The sequence below is a fragment of the Hippoglossus hippoglossus genome, chromosome 5 (genome assembly GCF_009819705.1).
Source record: "Hippoglossus hippoglossus isolate fHipHip1 chromosome 5, fHipHip1.pri, whole genome shotgun sequence".
Taxonomy (NCBI): Eukaryota; Metazoa; Chordata; class Actinopteri; order Pleuronectiformes; family Pleuronectidae; genus Hippoglossus; species Hippoglossus hippoglossus.
Genome location: NC_047155.1, coordinates 21785268 through 21806658, shown reverse-complemented (window position 1 = coordinate 21806658; position 21391 = coordinate 21785268). Strand labels below are relative to the sequence as shown.

The 21391-nt window shown below is 41.4% G+C and overlaps 1 protein-coding gene across 1 annotated transcript in view; it reads left to right on the top strand.

Moving 5' to 3' along the window:
* The window catches only part of suclg2 (succinate-CoA ligase GDP-forming subunit beta), an 87158-nt gene that overhangs the window by 29045 nt on the left and 36722 nt on the right, over positions 1 to 21391 (top strand). The window contains 7 exon segments of the mRNA XM_034585700.1: positions 9316 to 9415; positions 10481 to 10571; positions 12099 to 12251; positions 13252 to 13341; positions 14100 to 14196; positions 18317 to 18478; positions 20178 to 20320. Coding sequence (XP_034441591.1) covers positions 9316 to 9415; positions 10481 to 10571; positions 12099 to 12251; positions 13252 to 13341; positions 14100 to 14196; positions 18317 to 18478; positions 20178 to 20320 — 836 coding nt within the window.

Genomic DNA, 21391 nt, shown 5'->3' with positions numbered 1-21391 from the left:
TTGGAGGAGGGAAGTGCACAGGCTGTAAAACCCTGTGCTTTGGTGTGGAGAGGAAAGTGTATACTATTATACCGAAATACCTTCTGCACTTGAGGTAGATGAGTAGGATCATGGCAGGTACTGTACATTTGTTGTTCTCTTTTGACCGTGTGGAAATTAGCCACAGACCAGAAATCAGCGGTCAAGCACAGAATGTGCGGTTGCATTAAAGGCAATTCTATACATCAATGCCTTTCTCAACTTGTGGAATATATGTTACAAAGGTATAAATATTTAACTGTAAGTTTGCAAGAATATCATGTTGAATGTGGGTGTGGCTTTGTAGGGGAAAATGGTGATTTTGACTTTTTGTTTCACTGTTTGCATTTAATAAACATTCAGAGAAGTATATCTCTAAAAAACAAGTTGTCAGTGGTGGTGATACAATAGAGTGGTTTATTAGTAAGGGTGAGGAAAAAAAATGCTGAAGTCACAAAAGATATGGCGTAACACCCGTTATCACACTTGGTGCGCCTCCACATTTTATCTTGCTGGGGTATCAACAGCTCTGCTTTCTGTGGCAGGGTGCAGAGAAGCATTTACACCTCCGACTGGGCCTGGCGCTGGTGTATGAGATCATCTACATACCACCATATGCTTCCCCACCAACCCGATACACTGTCTAGTCTGTACCATCTGTCACAGAAAGGCTCCTCCCCACTATGGATATCACCCCCAGCCATTCAGAGGACTTGGTTGTCCATGTGTGTCATTTGCATCTCACCTGAATCCTCCCGGTCTGGATTCCCTGAAATGCTTTCTCAGTCAAATTTCTGTTTAAACATTGGAAATAATCTGTCCAAATACATAGGTAATAGAAGAGTTCCTTAAATCAATGAATCACTTTGAGTGTTTTTGAGTTGTATTTCTCTTTTTTGAGAAAATATCAAAAGTTATTTTCTTGTTACCTTAATTTTCTCTGATAGTACGATGAGTATCTCTTGGTATGGAGAGGGATGTTGAGAGAAACATGACGATTTCAAATTAAAATGCCGACAGATTTGCATGACACATAAAGCAAATGATCAACAAAGTTCAACTTTATTTGAGTGTCAATGATATGAGTGATTTGTACTGGACATTTGTTTTAATAGATTTGAAGCCCGGTCATGGCCGCTGAATACTGGCTACTGTGGCACATGAGCATCACTCATGCTTCAATTGGTCTTTTATGTCATTGTGTCCCAACACTTGCTCAGTGATCGAGCTATTATCTTGATAATACTGGCCCTAAATTGGATGTTTTATTAAGGCTATTTCATGCTTCATGGAGCAGTGAATATATAAGCGGCAATGCAGTGATATTTCTTTTCTCTATTACATTTCCTCTGTGTGCCTTTTCTCCAATTTTTACCTGCCTGGATTTTAATTTAGCTAAGATCCTTTGTCATTGAATTTTATTATGCTCAGCTTTCTCTTTGTGATACCAATTCTATCTCACCAATGAAAACGTATGGACAAATTAGCCGTTAAATTGCGTGCACACTGAAAAAAAAAAAAGGCGATGTGTTCCACCTTAAGGACACATGGGACCCCTCTTCCTTTTCAACTAGGAACAGACAAATATATTACTGTCAAACATGGTTAAAGCATGAAACATGGTCAGACCTCTCCATACCGCACATCCCCTCCCTTTTCATTCGCACTGTCCCCACTGGAGCCGCCTCATGCACTTCAACACTTCAAGCGCCTTTTAAGACCACTTTCATCTTTCCCTTTCAGAAAATCAGGCAGAGTCTCTGGTGAAAAGCGCTGACAGTAGCAGTTAGTGCTGAGAGGAGTTGGCTCGACCACGGCCCTTTCCCTTTTGTATGCTTCTGAAGTGGTGAGGGGTGAGAAGACCCTCTTTGAGCTCTGTGTGTTTCTGTTCGAATGTACACCAGCTGGAGCCCATGTCATGTCCTCCTCTCGTTGGTCGACTGGACAGAGGCCGTTGAAGCAGCTGCTCATCTATCGGGGCAACCAATCTTAAAATGGGTTCTTGAACTTCAAAAGAATATGCGCTCTCAGTCTTGTGGGATATTGCAGTTTTATCGCTGCCATCTTCCATTTCCATTAGTGAACAGTTTCCATTGTCCCTTCCAATGTTTCCAATGTAAAGGCTGTGGCAGCCCTGTCAGGTTATCACCATTGACAAGAAAGAAGGGTCTCTTTCATCGTGTCTATTTCAAATGAGTGAGCTGGTGTTGTTGTGGTCGGGGAAGTTAACAAAAAACATGATGCTTAAAGAAACCGAAAAATGTGTTATCCAGTTGTTCTAGCAAGGCAATCGATAATGAACTAGCTAATGTCAGAGTAAGGTTGCTTGTAATGATCCTGGTCACAGTCACATATATTCCTCACTTTTAGCTTTTACACTCATACACCAACAAACCTAATCTGAATTTTTCTTCTTTTGCTAAGACTTAGCATCATATGTGACAACCCCCAGAATTGAATTTGATTGGGTCATGTCTCGTGCCTTTGGCTTTGACTTAAAATGACATGACTTTTATTTACCCTTCTGACATTTGGCCATTTTGTGTTTGACCACTTGGGACTCATTTAACACTCAAAACTGCGTCATGGCAAAAGAACAAAATTACGCATTTCTGCGATAAGTCTGAATTCACGTCGCTGTGGAATAATTGACTATTATTGTTGAAGCGTATACTGTATATACTTATGAGACTGATGTGGTCTGTGCACACTAATGGAAGAATTTCACATGATAAATTTACAACCATTAACCATCCTGCTGCTTTTACGTGGCCAGAGTTTGAAACGAGTATTATGTTCATAAATTCTACGTAAATGGGTTGAGGCTCATTTCCATAGCTATTAACTGGTAATGTCAAGTCAAAACAACATTGCTCTTTCTTTCGCATTTTACCCACACATTGTGACCTTTCCCTCCTCCTGTGCCTCACTCCCTCTCTTTTTTAGCCCCACCATCTCATATCTCTGTCCTTCGGTTGTCGCTGTCTCCTGCTTATCCTCTGCACTACAGCAGCACCTCAGTGTCCTTGTTTGCCACTTTGATCAAATTGTAGAAGAAATAAACGAGTGTAGTGAGTTAGCTGGAGCGCGCTGCGAGCTGCGAGTATCTCTGCCTCACCACAACCACTCCCTGCAGTGCTCCGGCTGATGGACAGAACACCTCTCGTATGTTAGGAGGGCCGGCCTGTCACACAGAAAGACAGATGTTTGTCTGCATTTTTTTTTTCTGTCTTCATTACCTGCCAAGAAAACCCACACATCCAATAATGGGGGAAAAGACGGGGACTGTCTGGTTAGAAAGAAAAAAAGGTTATTAGCTTGGGCACAGTGGCCCACTGGCAGAAACGTCCCCAGATTAATTAAAAAACACATTCTAGAAAGGAAACACAATTATGAGAATCTGCAAAAACATAGTCAAGCACACGGACAGTACAGGAGCTAAGATTCACAATTCTCTGGCCTCTCCGAAGACCTGTTGTCATCCCATACATTAGCTGCCTCCGAGTTCTTTCAATTGGTAAGAAAAAGTCATGCAACTGAAATTGTCTTAACAGCTGTAAATAGGCTTTGCAGGGTAAAGCGGCCTGTCTCTCAAAGGCCTGATTTCTGTAAGCAGCTTAGTGTTTCCACCTCCTCATTACGCACCCTAACCTATTCATGTTCTGGGTGAGACTTGGAATTATTTCTCACACATACTTCTGTCATATTAGGATGATTCTAATGTGCCAGAAGAAGTGAACATGTCGCATATTATTTGTTGTCAGGGTACTTTGCATATATGCAGCCCACATAGATGCGTTAGCATGGCCTGAAGTTAAGAGTTGAGTTAAGATGGAAAGAGTGGTGGAGGGAAAATGTGTAAACACTCTTGTCTTCTTTTGTAGGGAGCTCGAGCCATCAGGTATGCTTCATTACTCACCAGTGGAAATGACTGTGACGAGTCCTCTTGCCCATCAGTGCATCAGCAGCAGCAGATGTCGGTAGCTCTATAGTTTTATCTGCTATTGTTGGTGCTGAACTGATGCAAACTATTTAGTGAGCAGCTCATATTTTCACTTATTTGAAACATTTTTTATGTCGACTTTCTAGAGTCTGTAACCAGGGTTGTATTTTTCCCAGTTAACTCTCTCATGATGTGACTTCAAACAAGCAAGTTCGTTTTACACAGAGGCTTCCAAGATGAATGAATCTCCCTAAAGATACCGCTGTGGGCCTTTAGCACCCATTGTTCCACGACATCATCATCATTACCGTCACCTCTGTGTTTCTACGGCAATGAAAAACTCTCTGCCAGAAGTTTGAACTGCACCTCTCTGTCACTGAGACGAGAGCAGGGCCATCTCAGGATATCATTAGAAGTGCTCTCTATGTCTGAAAGGCAGGTGGACTTGTCCTCTAATGAGGAGTCAGGTATCACACAGAGGGGCCACTGTCCGTCTGGGACACTGATATTCTCCTTGCCTTACGGACATTGAGATGGCATCATTAGAGTCAGAGATGGCTACAGGGACAGAGGGATTCACCAGACAAGATAGTGAATTGGTAACGACATGGTTAGTTGTGGGGAACAAAGAGTCGTACTGTTATTACCTCTGACTTTTTTATATCTAAATTTGATTTGTGTAAGTCCCAACATTTGGTCCTACAGACAGGCCACTAGCAAGAGCGTGGTCAGGATTTCTCAGTGTGTGTTGACTTTTCAACCTCAACTGAACTGGCAAATATATTCAGCTTTAAGGATTCCTAAGCCATTATATGTCAAGGTAGATGAAAACCTGCAGATTGTATTGCCCTATCTTTCCTTCCGGTTCATCCGCCATCAATGCATGAATGAAGAGCCATTTTTTGTCTGACCTTTTCACAGCCAGGCAAAATTGGAAATGGTGAAAGTTTACGAATAATATCAGCTTGACCACTGAACAAAGTCATCACACAAGAAGTCAGAACAATACATATGGTCTGCTCCATTTGCTAGCCCTGCTGGCTCCAAATTGTAATTAAAAAAACATAATTTGCATCTAAGGCAATTACTCTCAATATTTTACAGAAGTGTTTTTAATACACATGCAAGGGGAACAGCATGAACATATTCACCTCCATGCTTATGCAATTATGAAAGCAAATTGCAAAGCTCCGTTTTGAGTTATTAATTCCCTTCATTGCCTATGGTACTTTCAGCTACAGTACGTTATGACTTCATAGTTCCCAGTATCAGTGAGCCATGGCTGTGACACAGCTAAAAGCCCTGTGGCGAAAAGCGGGAGTTGCTCCAATCGCTTTCTGTAGCTATCAATATGCAGTTGACAACATAATTGAGCCAAAAGATGAAAGCAGCTGGAATCAAAGATTGTTGTTTCGTCTACTCTATAGGACTTGATTACCACCTGAATTATAAATTATAATATATGAATTACACTTTAATGGTCTCTGAGAAATAAAGACTCCATTTTTTTAAATGTATGTGTCCACCTGCTCCATACAGCAGTCAACACCGTCATGCAGCATAACCAAGAGTTCGGTTATAATGAGCACAGAGACTAACACTTAAGAAGTCTTTTTCTGGGTTTTTTCCTTCCCTGTAGTGTTAATAGCATTTATTGATTGGAAGGCTCAAGTTCTTGTTGGTGTTGAATTGTGGCTGTGTTAGTTTGTGTTTGTTTTTGCCTCCCTCCCAAGAGTTTGATTAGTCCTCTCCATTTAGCTGCTACATTACTTTCATTTCAACACACATGCAGGCTGGGGAGAGCCACCCTGATCTTTTTCTCTCCTCATGCAGATGGTAGCCACATCTTTCGCTCTCTGGATTGGCACTCAGCCTACATCTGTCCCACACCAGCCAGAATCTCCCTTATGGCACAGCCTCGAAGGTTTAATTAAATATCAGACCAACGCTAACTCTGCTGCCGGCCACCCATGGGCTACATGGAGCACAGGGGGGGTAGGCCTTTTTTAAAAGTGCACAGAGAGAGAGAGAGAGAGAGAGAGGGTGAAGGAGACGGTGATTGTAGAAGTTACATCCTCTTTGCCAGCTGCTGTCACTGGCAAGCAGACTGGGAGTTGATTTGCACTCATTACTGGGAAATGAGTAAGGCCCGAGGATGATAACCGCATTACTCCGATTGCATGTGATGTGATTGGAGATGTTGTGCGATGTTAATCTCCTCCTCTGTGTCCCCAAGATATAGGAAACAAATGGAGATGAAAATCTTTCTCTGCATGTTCACAGTAGGTCATGTATGATACAAATGGAAGTAGAGGACTATTATGCAACAATATGTCCCTTTCCCCAAGAGAGCTAATAATCACTTTCTGTAGGAGCAACTTGGAATTTTTTGTGGTAGAAAGTCAATAAATAATGTTTTATGTATGTAGTACATCTGTACGCTAGGCATTGCACACTGCAAGTAATGAAAACATACATTCAAGGAAACATTTTGGACAGATTCCACAATATATTGCTGCCTGATAGAATGTACTTCATTGCTCTCAGTTTACAGGACTATTATTGCATTTTTTCACTGTATGACCACCTTGAACTTCTCCAACCGTGCTCGCTGATGTCTTTACTGATTAACTGCATCACAGTGTCTGGGTTCAAGATAAAAGCAGGACTCCGGTGTTACTACTTCTACTGTCTTTTCCCGTTCACTCTCCACTTTGCTCTGCACTCATTAAGGACCAACCTTTGTCTGTTACTGGCCATCTCAGGACTGTCAAACTACCAGATAATGGTCACCCTGGTTTTTACCATGCTCCATGTTCGCCGTGATCTTTGAGGCCATCATTATCCCCCCCATGTATTCCAACCGAGTGTGGTGTTCCACTGTTAATCAGAGGATTTGATGTGATTCAACAGAGATTTTTTGTTTTGCAGTGGGAAAATCTTGTTTTTCATCTACATTGACATTTCCGTTCCTCTCGGTTTGTCTCTTCTTTGATAAAGTTTCCTGTTATTATCAGCACATTGCTCCTTCAGTGCCCATTCATAATTGCTGATATTGCGACAATATCTTGTTGTGTGCCGCATAATAAGCAGGTTTGCTATCAATTACTAGTGCAGCAGGAATGAACACCTGCCTCCTTCTCACCCCATTACCTTTCCTGGCACAATACACGCCGTTTAATATATTAATATGTCATTTTAGAACCACATCTAGCTTTTTTAAGGTCATCATCAGTGGGTCGATACTCTTCATCTTTGTCCACACTTCAAACAATGCTACCTCCTTTTTGGACTGCACCTTTCTTCTTCCACTTGTTTCTTTTCTTTTTTTTTCTTTTACAGGAGAAGTCATTTTCTCTATACTGTCCCCCTCTGCTGCACATGCCCGCAGGACACTATTTCATCTTGCTTTGAACTCTTTCTAATTTTGCGCAGTAGCAGTTTTTTATTAACATATTTATTCATTTATGACTCCTCTCAAAGCCCTTTGCATAAGAGCACACCTTCTCTCTCTCTCTCTCTCTCTCTCTCTCTCTCTCTCTCTCTCTCTCTCTCTCTCTCTCTCTCTCCGCAGAGACTGGGCCTCACTAATGCAGTGTTAGTTTAATCCCTGCCATGCTGTCAGGGGCTATTTTCTTGGGGTCCTTGTCTTACTACAGCTACAGTGAACACATTCAGAGTTCTTAGGTTCTCTTGGCTCACCAGCTCCTGTCTCCACTCCACCCTGTTTGTAGAGTTTTGTGTTTTTATGCATCTCAGTGAAGGGAGCAGCTTGTCTCCAGCCCTCCCAAGGTCAAGGTGTCTTTGTAGACTTTCCACGGATCATCCCCTTCCACTCTCCCTACCACCCACTTCCCATCCCGATGGCAGACACCCGTCAATGGCTGAACTCCCCCACTTAGATAATAATAACCTAGCCAGCGACCATCTTTCATCATGTATTCTCACTCCATTTGAATAGAAGGAGATTCTGAATGCTGGATGCTGAATAGAGAGCAGAGGGCCCTCCTCCTGATTTGGCAGCTCTCACAAGTTGGCAGTGACAGAGAAGGGGATGGTGTGTGGTTCAATAGTTGGAGCAAGGTCATGTGGCGATTTCCAACAGTCCTGCAAGTGCTTCTTGAACTCAGATTGTGCTCTTGGATAATAATTGTAAGAAAAACCCAAGTAAACCGTTTAGATATTGTGCGACTTTTGGGAGCTGATACTAATATTAGGAAATAAAGAAATTCCAATGTGTTCATATATATATTTTAAGAAATGGTAATAACTCCTAAGATGTCGCCATTAAGAAATGTAATTGAGGCTTGATCTTTTACTTAAACCATAAACTTTAATAAAATAAGTGTTAATCAAAAGTAAACACAAATACAACCAAATGTATAGAACTTGATTCAAGAAAAAAAAAAGAAAACATAAGAGCATGTATTTTCTGCTTTGTGTTTTCTGTGAAATAAGCATTTGCATTTAACATTATGGTTCTTGAGATGGCAACGCAGGTCTATCGATCAGTACAACACAATTCTGGTCTGATTCTGATAATGTATAATTCAGGCGGTAATCAAGTCCTATAAAGTAGACGAAACAACAATCTTTGATTCCAGCTGCACAAAGTGTCTGATAGATTACAATCAAATTTTCCACAGACATTCATAATCATGAGAGGATGTAGCTCACGTTTTTTATTTCATTGAAAATATATCCAAAAATTGCCGTGAAATTTGGTGCAAATATCCATATTGCACAGATGATTATGGATGATCCTTGACTTTTCTGTTCGTGCTGCAAGTAGGTCTAAATATTCCAGTTGATTGTTCTGTGGCCAAATACTTATCATACCCATCAGTCTCTACTCTGTTTAGTGCTAATTAGCAAATGCTAATATATTTCACACCAAACTATGATTTTGAACATTATAACCACTAAACTAGAGCATTTTAGCAGTAAACCGACATTAGCAATTCACTTAAATCATCTCTGTGCCTAAGTACAGTTTCACAGAGTCCCTCACATGGTTGTAGACATTTTCTCTGTCCAGTGGTATTCCTACACTTTACTGTAATTAGTAGTACTGCTGGCTTGTAGATGGCAGCTGGGCTCTGGTGTACAAACTTACTTTTTTGCCGCCGTAATCCTTTATCTTTTTACACATCACATTAACCCCTCTTTTCTTTCCCTCTTCCTCCCTTTCTTCAATAAGATAGACGGATAAGTGGCAGACTCAAGGGGGCATTCATGGTGCTGAGCCTACTTAAGTGTTTTGTTACACATTCTCTGTCCTTCTTTCCCCCACTTCTCTCTCTCTCTCTCTCTCTCTCTCTCTCTCTCTCTCTCTCTCTCTCCCCGTCATTCAGATGCCAAGGAGATCGTGTTGAAAGCTCAGATTCTGGCTGGTGGCAGAGGCAAGGGTGTGTTCGACAGTGGCCTTAAAGGTGGAGTGCACTTAACTAAGGAGTAAGTATGCCCCTATGTGCATCTCGCACTGTGAGTTACTGCAGGAGGAAGATTTGTATTATTTTGTCAGACGACAGCAGCTTTTAGAGTGAGGATGCTCAAAGAGCTCTCTGAAGATGTTCCCCAGGCACAAAGACACAGTCAGGATTACTTGTGCTGCAAATAAACAGTTTTTCTGTCTTCAGCGTCTTGTTTTGGAACAACTACCCTCAATTAAATGTTGAAAAAGGGATTTTAAGGTCGGCAGAAGTGTTATGCACCCCATACTGAGTTTTCCTCTCTCGGGTTGATTGGGTTTTGTGCTGCTGCTGAGGTTCATTTTGTTCTGGCTTTGAATTACAAAGTGTGATCGCTGTATTCCTTCAATCTGAGATCTTCTGCATTTTTCAAAAGGCTAAACAACACCTTGAAAGAGATTTTCTTTGCTCAGATGCTGGATTCCCCTCCACCAAGTTCCCATGTACAGACACAGTGCTGTCTTTTTAGTTATGGTGTCTGCCGTTAACTGATGCCTTAAAGGCAAAAAGGTGATTTATGACAATTGGCCCGGACATGTATCATCGTCACCCTACTTCAGGGTTTGGAATGGCTGGAAACTTTTTCAAAGTGAGATATGCTAAAGTTCATTGTCCCCAGACAGTGACATGAGCGCGCAGTTCATCTTCCTCTAATCTATCAAAGGAAGAATACAACCCCTGGCTTCATTTGTATTCACTTACAAAACCAGAGCAGGCTTACAGAAGCAGACTCGGCATGCGGGCTGCTTTTAAAAAAGAGAGAATGAGTAGAGATTCATTCACAGCAATGTGTACATGTACCAAGTGTCTTCAAAAGCTGTGCTTTGTCAGAATATGTTACATCGATACCCAGAAAGTGCTGAGGCATATCTCGCTTCAACTGAACAAAGCTCTGGAGAGATAAAGAAATACTTATTCATCTGTCAGTACACCTGCTTTCCTCATCTTTCATTTTGCCAGTGTGTGATTTTCAGTGATTGTTTTTTCTTATTTATTAAAAAAAGACTTTAAAAAGGATATTGTTTGACCTATAACCTCTCTCCTTCAGCCCTGCAGTGGTTGGCGAGCTGGCAAATAAGATGCTGGGTTTTAACCTGACGACCAAGCAGACACCTAAAGATGGAGTAAAAGTTAAAATGGTGAGCCACTGTGCAGACAAAAGGAAAGAAATATATTCTTTACTCTTTCTTGTTGTTTTCTGACCTCATTTCAAGGCATTTTGAGTCCAGTAATACAGTCCTGTAAAATTAACGACCGTGAAGGCAGTCTGGCTCTATGGGTTTTATTTCATATTACATTTTTTGCTCTGTAGAAATAAGCTGTCCACTGTTGTTTACTTTGGGTTTGTGCTTCTGGTACTATTGTTCATTGCATAAATAGAAGACCTAATATTAATTCAAAGTGTTTCCATGAGCCACTAACAAGCAGGAATATCATGTTCTCTACTCGCATGCTGCATGCAGTACCTCCTCTAAACAAACGTTTCCAGGTGATGAAGCCTTCTCAGTCTGTGGCTTTTGTGTGGGTCCTGCACTCTCTGTTTGTCTCTCCCCCCATGTTTGTTTACCCCTGCTTTTCCCCACAGGAGCTCCCACTCCTGCAGAGTTTGTCGAATCAAATGAGTGTCACACTTTTGAGTGTCACACTTTTTTTTCATTCAGTTTTACACAATGCACCTGCAGCAGCCAGACGTTAAGAATCCCCCAAATAATTCCATGACTTGGATGCAGAAGAGAAAGGCAAACGGAAAACAAAGTTAACTGTAAAACTTCAACTTGAATTGGCCTTTACATAATTGTCTCACCAAGAAAATCCTGTTGCTGTGAAATCAGACCTGGTAAGAACAGCCATCCACTAATCTGAAGGATCAAGCAGCGTGACAGTGCAGTCAGAGGCTGGTCTATCAGATGACAGCCAGAGCTCAGCTGTTAACCTGCCCAACCCTTTCTTTACTCAGTGCACCACAGATCAGGGGATGCCACAGAAAACTGGGGCAGCACCTCTGCAGCTACATGGATTTGCTGTCATGACACTGATAGAGGGATGCTGTGAGAAGATCAGGACAGATGTGAATGATGGTTGTGGAAGAGGAATATTTGAGACAAAACTTTGGGTGTGAGTAAGAACAAAACAGGATAGTGGGGAAAGACTATCTTTAGGTTGATAGAATCAGGCTCCTATTCAAGTGACAGGAAACGTAGGAGAACATTTGAATGACTGGTGGATGACTTTTTAGCACTGAGGTAGGAGTGCTGTCTGTAAACATGGAGCTAAGAGGTTATCCATATTCATATGCTTGGATAAGTGGAACACAAGAAAGGTGTGGTTGTCCAAAACCACTCTATCTAGAGTAGACAACTTGCAACATATTTACACAACAGTACAACATTTCTTTTTTCCCCAAAAGACTCCTGCTCGCATCCTCTCTCTGCTTACCTGTTTGACACCCCCCTCTAACTCTTCTCGATAAAAACATGGGATTTCATTCGAGAAATGCTTAGTAGATTTTTACCCTGCTTACTTGCCTGTGTGTTGAATCCAGTATTTGAAATGATGTAACTTTTAAAAATGTATTCTAATGGGATTTTTTTTGTTAACTGCGTAAACTTGGTATCATAGTGTCATTCCTCCATCAGCCCCTTGTTCTCTTGCTGTGCCATGTCCAGGTGATGGTTGCTGAGGCCCTGGACATTAGCAGGGAGACATACTTTGCCATCTTAATGGACCGCTCCTGTAATGGTCCTGTCATGGTTGGAAGCCCCCAGGGGGGTATGGATATTGAGGAGGTGGCCGCCAGCACCCCAGAACTCATCTTTAAGGTACATGGTTTGTTGTTACGCTGCAATATCAAATCAGATAAATATGACGATGACATTTATCTGCCTCAAAAACAGTGCATGCTAAATCTTGTTAAGCACAATATAACTTAAACGTATTGAAATCTTATCAGGACCTGACCACTCAGTGAGTCTTACAGATATAAGCTGTGCTCTGTTTGTATTTCCTGCAAATCTAATTAAATCTATCGTCCTGTCTTCATGCGCACAGCAGCTGAACACTGCTAAAAAAACACTGGCACTTAACGTGAACAAATATGCACAGACACACATAAAAAGCATTCTGTGTTTCATATTGCTATTAATTAGGTTCCATTTACAGAACGTAATCCTCTGTAGTCACCCTGCTACTTGGCAACAGGACATTGTTAACAGATGTACTATGTAAGCATTACAGATGGAGTGTGCCTGCATTTACAATCATTATATATATCTTTCTTTTACTATAGTCCACAGACGTTGCAGCAGATTGTAAAGATCCAGCTGACATTTAGATCATCCATTATTTCTGCTCAAGATTTCAAATTATATAGGCATCGCACAGCTGTGGTATTGCTATCTACATAATAGCGCAGTATACCTTTCACTCATCTCATTAAAATCGATTTTAAAAAGTCCAGAGTTTATACAGACCTTGTCCATACCTGCTAAAGTCAGTTTCACTTTTATACTTTTGTTTTCTTCACCGCTGAAAACCATGAAATCCCTCATGCATTTTTATATCTATGAAAAAACGTTCTCTATCTGAAAGTCAAAGATACGAGCGACTAATGATCATAAATCCACAGTTTCAGTCCCAACTGTCGATTTTCTCCATGTCTGGCAGCTTGCCATTACTTAATTATGATGTCGGCAGTTTAATGTGAACATTCACTTTGTGTCAAATTATAGCCCAGTGTTTGAGCCTCCAGTTCTCTCTCACTCCCTCTCGCCATTTGTTTCTCTCTCTGCCCCTCCATCACTTTCTCTGCAATTCTCATAGGAAGTCATAGATATATTCGAAGGCGTGCGCGACGACCAGGCGCTCCGCATGGCAGCTAATTTGGGTTTCAAAGGACCTCTGCAGAGACAGGTAATGGGCGCTGAAGGCTTTCAAGCCACAATGCAAAGTTAACTTGCAAAATGAAGCCAGGAAAGGAAAACAACACACTGACAACTCAGGTTTAAACTCACTATAAGTACATGTGCTTAGCTGTAGAGTCCATGTAACTCTTGGCATCAGATCCCAATTTTGTATTTTTCATTCATGACATGAGAAACCAGATTAGCTCAGATCTGCTTCTTAGAAGCAAACTGAGAGTTGAAGATGTTTAAGCTTTGGTTGCATCCCATTGTATGAGATCCTTTTTTGCAGGACACTGAATAGGCATTGATTTTAAATGTGCAAGGAGATTGTTAAGTGTCTGCATTGTCAGCTTCTCTTCGGTTACCATGAGTCAGCTGCTGCACTGTTTAATTACAGCTTGATGCTGTACGATGCCGATATTCTATGATAACTACCTGTATTGACATTTGAAACAACAAAAAAATGTTGTTTAGATAAAAAAAAGCTTTTGATCTGAAGCAACTACATTAGATCATAGTGTGCTATTCTTTGTTTTAATACATGTATTATTTTCTTATCCTCATACCTCTTTGAAACAAGCGAATCACATTTTCTCTTCCTGCTCAGAAACATGCACATTCATGCCAAACAAGCTCAGACAGCGTGATGTTCAAGGTGATTTGCCATGTTTTATGTAGCCTGTGTGGGAGGCTGAGTGGCCTTGGCGGGGCCGGCTGCTCAGACCCGAACCATCAGGTAATTACTGTCCTCTGTGGACCACGCAGGCAGCAGATCAGATTAAGAGGCTCTATGATCTGTTCCTGAAAGTCGACGCCACTCAAGTCGAAGTCAATCCTCTCGGCGAGACTCCCGAAGGACAAGGTACCCTGTATCATAGAAAGTGTGTGTGTGTGTGTGTGTGTGTGTGTGTGTGTGTGTGTGTGTGTGTGTGTGTGTGTGTGTGTGTGTGTGTGTGTGTGTGTGTGTGTGTGTGTGTGTGTGTGTGTGTGTGTGTGTGTGTGTGTGTACTATTTTCGTGAGGTCTTAATACCGCCAGGTCCCCACAAAGCTATTAGGCCCTTACAACCTTTTGGGGGCCGAAATCTTGGATCCCACAAGTTTACATGACTGTTGATTAAGACTTAGGTTTAGGGTTTGTGTTTGGTCCTGATGGTTAAGGTTAGGGTGAGGGGCTAGGGAATGCATTATTCTAATTTGGGTGCTCACAAATATAGTGAGACAAGGATTTCCCTGTGTGTGTGTGTGTGTGTGTGTGTGTGTGTGTGTGTGTGTGTGTGTGTGTGTGTGTGTGTGTGTGTGTGTGTGTGTGTGTGTGTGTGTGTGTGTGTGTGTGTGTGTGTGTGTGTGTGTGTGTGTGTACTGACTTGGCTTCTGACTTGTGTGTGTGTGTCTGTGCATCCATTCATGTTTTGTTCCCTCCTGTCAATAAGTGCTCCTAAATCACATTAAAGCTCTCTGATATTTAAACACCTTAAATAATTAGACATGGCTGAGAAATTAAACATTTTAGCATGAACTTGCAGCTGCCTACTAATCACTTACTGTGAGGTACAGAGACACAACCTCCTCAGGTCTGAATGAATTTAAGGATTTGTAATTGCAACACACTAACGTCAGCTTCTTGTCTGGATCCAAATCCAAGATGCTGCGGGGAGCGGAGCTTTCCATTTTCATTGCATGTTGTTGATGTTGATGTTTCTTAGTTGTTGATGATTAATTAAAGGCATTGAGTGTATCATCAACTAGTAATGAGGAACTAGAAATTACAGCAGCAGTTACAGGCACATCCGTTATCAGTATCCACTCAGGGATATTCTATGTATGTGTAGGAAAACATCTTGTAAGCATCACATACGGTGTCGGCACACTCTTAAACATACTAAAATCTACGATTACAGATTGTATATCAACTCTTTAAAGTAACTGAAATGTTACATTTGAGGTTTTATTCTATGTAAACATTATCAAATATATTTTACTTATTATTATTTTTGTTTTATAAGTGGTCAAATTCTTCAACAACCAAATTTTAACTTCTAGTGTTTTAACAGAAAAGCCCCATTCAGAAAATGGTCACACTATTCTCTTATCTGTGTGTCTTAGTTGTATTTCTGCAACAGTGTGCTGAAGTAGAAATACATGACTCACGTACACTAACTTGGAATAGTTCTGTTAAATGACTTTCAATGAATGAAAGGGTGATTAGAACAAATTGGAACATTAAGAAATAACCATTCTGGATTATTTATAGTTGGGCAGCCTCGTCCATTTCATGTTCAGTGTGAAATTAAATTGAAATTAACTTAAAGTAATTAGGTTGAGAAAGAATGTATTGTCCAGTAGAGCAATGAATACTGTTTCTATCGAATCAAGAGCTCAGACCCTGCCTCAGTCCACTGTGATATAGTCTTTGCATGTTCCCCGGGAGATGATAACACTTGAATTAATTTTAAAAACAGATAGGGGTGAATAAATATCAGTCCCTCTGTCACCACTCGCGATAACATCAGGAGGTGGAGTGGAGGTTCAACATTTCAAATACTCTTCATTCAGATATAACAAAGTCAGCACACACAGTCATGAAGCCCATTGTAGCTGTTGTGATGCTGCTCCTGCTGAACTTGAGTTGAACTTTGTTTTTCTTCCTAAGAAATAAGAGTGATCGTCTTATGTGTGAACCTGAACACAGATTGACTGTGATGACTGCTATCGAGACGTAGTACAACACCCTGCTGCAGCTGCGTCACGTCTTTGATGTTATTTAGTCTGCTCAACATCAGATTCTTGTTCAAAGTATGCTTTATCAAAGACTGACAAAATAAGTTTGTTGTTTCGTGATTCCTTATGAATATTAATAACAAAAAATGGCTCCTTACAAACAGCGGAGAGGTGCGAGTTTTCTTTTCCCACCAGCAGAGAGAGAAACTGGCTTGAGCTCAGGTGGTGCTGTGTAGACAAGCTCCACATTAAAACCAACTCTCGGTCTTTGGTTTCGATTTGTTCACATGTCACAAGGGAGCGCAGCTATTTTCCGGCAGGCATTTCGACGAGACGTGTATCGTCAAGGAGAATTTCTCAAGGGTGGAAAATTTGTATTTTTGTGTCTCATTCGGTAATAGCTGAATTTATTTTGTCGATGGACTGCAATAATAGATGTGTCAAAAATAAAACAAAGAGAATAGTGTAGTGGGAGAGCTACTTTACCTGCAGGACACAGTGTGTCCACTCCCCAGTCCCAGAAGAGGCCGCCTGCTGCATGTGCTGTGTGTCTATGTGTGTGTTTTAAGTTTCTTTGTCTGTATAACAAAACTCAAGTCAATTCCCATGCTCCCTTATTTTCTTTTTGTTTATTGTGTGGTGTATCTGTATTTCTACAGTTAATATACTGTTGATTAGAGAACTTTGTGCTTCAGGTTACCAAGCCTAGCATTACCTTACTCGCTCTTCAAACCATAGCAGCCATATTGAGAATGGTTTGAAGGTGTATGGCTGCTCTCTTGGTTATTTAACCAAATGGGTAGACAAATTCAATTTTGCCTCAAATTTGTAAACTCAGATTTGTTTAACTTAGTCTCTTGAACCACGCATTTAAAGATGTCTATCACCCTGTTCAGACCTGATATTAACATTCTTCCTGAGAGATCCGATCAGAAGGGGTCAGCATCTCAACCCACCCAAATACTTCCTCAATGCGTCCTGTGATCCAATCACTCAGGCCACATTGTGTGAATGCAAATGTGTCCTGGGCCACATATGAAGGACCTCCTACTCAGCTCACATCCTCTGACCTGCTACAGTTCCACAACGACACAAATGACACAAAATATTTTTATGCATCTCAGTGTCCATACGTTAATTTCTTTGTGGTCACTGCCACAATATCAACACTAATCACCACTTAATGAGTGATCCCTGCAGTGGATTAAAAACCTCATTTGGTCTTCGCGAACGCTAATGATGTACGTGACTATTTACATATAGATCAGCGGAAGTGAGATCCTGTTTTAAGTGGTCAGAGAGACGCATTCAGGATGCATTTTGATAAAAGGTGTGAACACAAGAACTTGAAGCTGACCACTTGTGATCGGATCTCTCAGGATGGATGTTCTTAGCATGTCTGAACAGGGCCTACCTGTTAAAATGAGTCGGAGAGGGCTTGATCACTTTCTTACTGACAATTGAATAAAATGAATACCACTCTCGTGTCTCTACAGTAAATATGAAACTAGCACTAGCAGCTGCTTTGCTTAGCTTACCATAAAGGAAACAATAGATTTTTAGGGATATGGTGCCTAACTAAGAAATATTGTCTGCCACAGAGCTCTGTTGGAAACCACAGCTTGTTTTTGAACAAATTAAAGAAGAAGAGTTGATTAAAGAGCTTTAGGAGAGCTGGTAGGCAGAATTTCCAACCTCTGCACAGAGCCAGGCGAGCTGTTTTCTCCCGTTTCCAGTCATGCTAAGCTAAGCGTGGTGGCAATCTTCTCATTTACGTCTTGGCAAGAATGCAAAGAAGCACATTTCCGCTAGACATTGAACTATTCTTCTAAGTTACATTCACTGTTTAAGTGCTGTTGTGTACAGAGAAATCTCTTCGACTAATTTATTACATTTCTTACCTGATATTTTTTCAGGTAGCTCTGAGTGCGTTCTCTTTGAAATGTACTCTCTTTGAAGTCTTAAGGAAATGTCAATTTACTATAGTGGTCTATTCCATGGAGGCAATGTCAAAAACACATGCCTTGGTGAGCCCACCTCTGAAGTAATTAAGGAAGGTAGGCCAAAGGGACACTCCTCAGTTCATTAATTTCAGGTTTTAGAAAAGATAATTAGCTTTTTTTATGTCAGAAACCCTGCGTCTCTTCCCTTTTCCCTCGCCTGCCGTTTTCCTCTGTTTCACTTTTGTGTTTCCTCTGTTGCCTTCTTTATTCCTAACTCTGTCTTCGTCATATCCACAATTCCTCCGTGTCATTTGCCCCAGTGGTTTGCTTTGATGCAAAGATCAACTTCGACGACAACGCCGAGTTCCGTCAGAAGGCCGTGTTTGCCATGGACGACATGGCTGAGAGCGACCCCATAGAGATGGAGGCAGCCAAGTGGGACCTCAAGTATATCGGACTGGATGGAAACATTGCTTGTTTTGGTAAGGAAACAAAACTTCATGACAGAACAGGCTGATTCCTGCACACAGACAATGACACACACACATTCACCTAAAACGCGAACCCCCTTCTGACACAAGGCTTTAATGCGTCTCCTAAGTCACATAAGTGAAAAGCTCGGACACAGTTAAAACTTAGTCAAAGTAAAGGCTGCCTGGGCTCTCCTCCAGTCCACATTTACAAGCAGCTTTCTGAAGACTCCAGAAGGAATGCTGCCATAACCAATGCATTCTAATTAGCTATAATCCGCCCAGAAAGTCTCCAGTGAGCCAGATTGTTAGCATTCTCATTAAAGGCCCCCTCTCTTGTCATAAATCAAAGCTTTTACAGTGTACAGCAGCACTAACAGGTGCTCTCGCTTCTTACCCCGTAGCCTCATAAACACATTAGATGTCTGTTAGTGTTACGGCATCGCGCCCCCCCCCCACTCCTTCACATAGACACACACGCACCCCATCCTGCATCCCCAGCTCCCAGCCTCTCTTAAAGTAACAACAGCTTTTAAGGCCCTGCAGCTTCCTTGAGAGCTCTGTGAGCCACCAAAGTGACAGCTGTTAAAGCAAATTTCCCTTTTATTGAGACCTCGGTCGGGGAGCTTGCCAGGACACAAGTTCAGCTTGGCTAAACCAAATGAGGTAAGACATTTTTGTGTGCACTTGGCTCCCACACAACTCAGCAGGGTAGCCGCGCAGGCAGTTGGCTAAATGATGACACGGGCCGCAAAGAAGCATAGCAGAACCTCTTTTAATCATCACTCTTTTCTCTGAAGTAGAGTGTCGAGTCATAATCACATTTTCTGTGTTGCTCGACTTCACTCATTGAATGTTCCTGATTAGGAGATTTCCAGCTGATTCACTTTTGAAGCGTGACTTTTTTTTCTGCTATTTGCTCTTTGGTTGTTAAATTACTGCTAGTTTCTTTTATGGGGGTTCTTACAGTACATGGCATCCGTCCTTCAGCGATAGTGATGCTATTTTAATTAGCTCACTGCTGTTGGCATCACATTTTACACTCCGAGACTTTTGTTTCAATCTTTGATACTTAAATAGTGCAGTGCTTGTTCTTGGCATGCCTGTTTGGAATGGGTTGTTTGTTTGGCCTGTGGTGATGCTGGTTGATACCGACTGCTGGACTCAGTCCACAGAACCATGAAGCTGCACAAAGAGCTGTTCACCTGTTTATTCAAAGTTGGGGAAGCTCACCTTAGTACACAGAACCCTAAACTGGAAAATCAATTGTCATTTCCATTGTCTTGAAAGCCCCCATTGTCTTGGTTGTGCTTTTGTCATGATGGACAATGTACCTTACATTGCTGGTCGCCTTACATTGTTTATTCAAAGTTTAATATCATGTCACATATCTAAATCGCTCCAAATGCAACAAAATTCATCTCCTTGGACTCTTAACAATACACATGCCAAGTGTGAAGCTGATAAGATTAATGGTTCTCGAGATATGTGTTCCACATACACACATACAGACACACTGAAATTGTGATGTTAGTTAAATACTTTTACTACATTTTATCTACATCAGGTTTTAATACCACTAACACTGGCTCATCATGCCTGGCATAAGTCTCACTCTGAAAAGACATCATCCATTTAGCTAAATCTATATCTGCTTTTGAGTTGCTGGTTTTTTTTGCGTTGTTTGAACTGACCTAGTGAATTTTCACAGTGAATGGAGCTGGACTGGCTATGGCCACATGTGACATCATTGACCTGCACGGGGGAAAGCCCGCTAACTTCCTCGACCTGGGCGGAGGAGTCAAAGAGAGGCAGGTGTACGAGGCCTTTAAGATGCTAACTGCTGATCCTAAGGTAGGAACAAATACTTGGGGAAAAAAAGGTTGATGTTTTTTTGTACTTACTGTAACTTGATTCAATCAAATGCAGAATTTATTTACTATTTAATTATATAATTGCTTATTTCAAAGCGGACTCGCTTGTATTTCATACTACAGTCGTGCATCTTGTCATATCACAGCACTCATTAGACGAGGGACCTTGGCATATGTCCATGTTTCGCTGAGTGAAGCAGACTCTGGGAGCCTGTCTGATTATATGCCTTCGTTTTCACTTGCAGTGGCATGGCAAATCTCTCCTCTGTAAAGACCTTGGCTTTCTATAGACGGCACAAAAATCGAGCATGTTTCTGAAAGGCTCGCAGCTCTAGTGGATGGCAGTTTGGGGTCTTTTAGAAGTGATTCAGCTCCATGTTCAGAAAGCTAATAAGTCCAAACTAAACAATACGAGCCCTGTAACGACGCTGCAGTGCTGATTGCGTGTTGACAGTCATCGCACTGCAAATACCCACCTCCTCCTCCTCGCTGTCACTCCTACACCGCTGTACTGGTCTCAAGTTGCCGCCGTATAAGCAGCTCTGACACAGCTTGGTTGTACAGGATGAAGATGAGCAGTTGATACTGTTGACACATGCTTTCAAAACATATGTTTCACGCTAATTTTAAAATATATCTACTCATGTGAGAGTTGCCAAATTCAGTTACAGCTTTGCATTAGTGATCTACTAGAGATGAAATACTAAAGCAAATACACCTCAACAGTTTATTGAGGCACAAGCTGTCGCAGCTTACAGCACTCGAACGTTTCCTTAACATATCTATGTCGATTTTGTAAACTTGCTGGATCACTCGATTAATGTAAACTTTAAAAAATAATGGAGAGGTTGTGAACACAAACAAATCAATAATCTGCTTGTCTTTCACAGTCTGCTGTTTAAAATAAACATTCTGTCAATATTACACTTTGGGATACTTGAATATATCCAAACCTAATACACAGTTGGATGTTTTTTCTCAGTGTTAGTGGTGAGGGCCTGTAAATGGCATCAACAGTATCTGCACCATATTTATCACACAGCAGTGAACA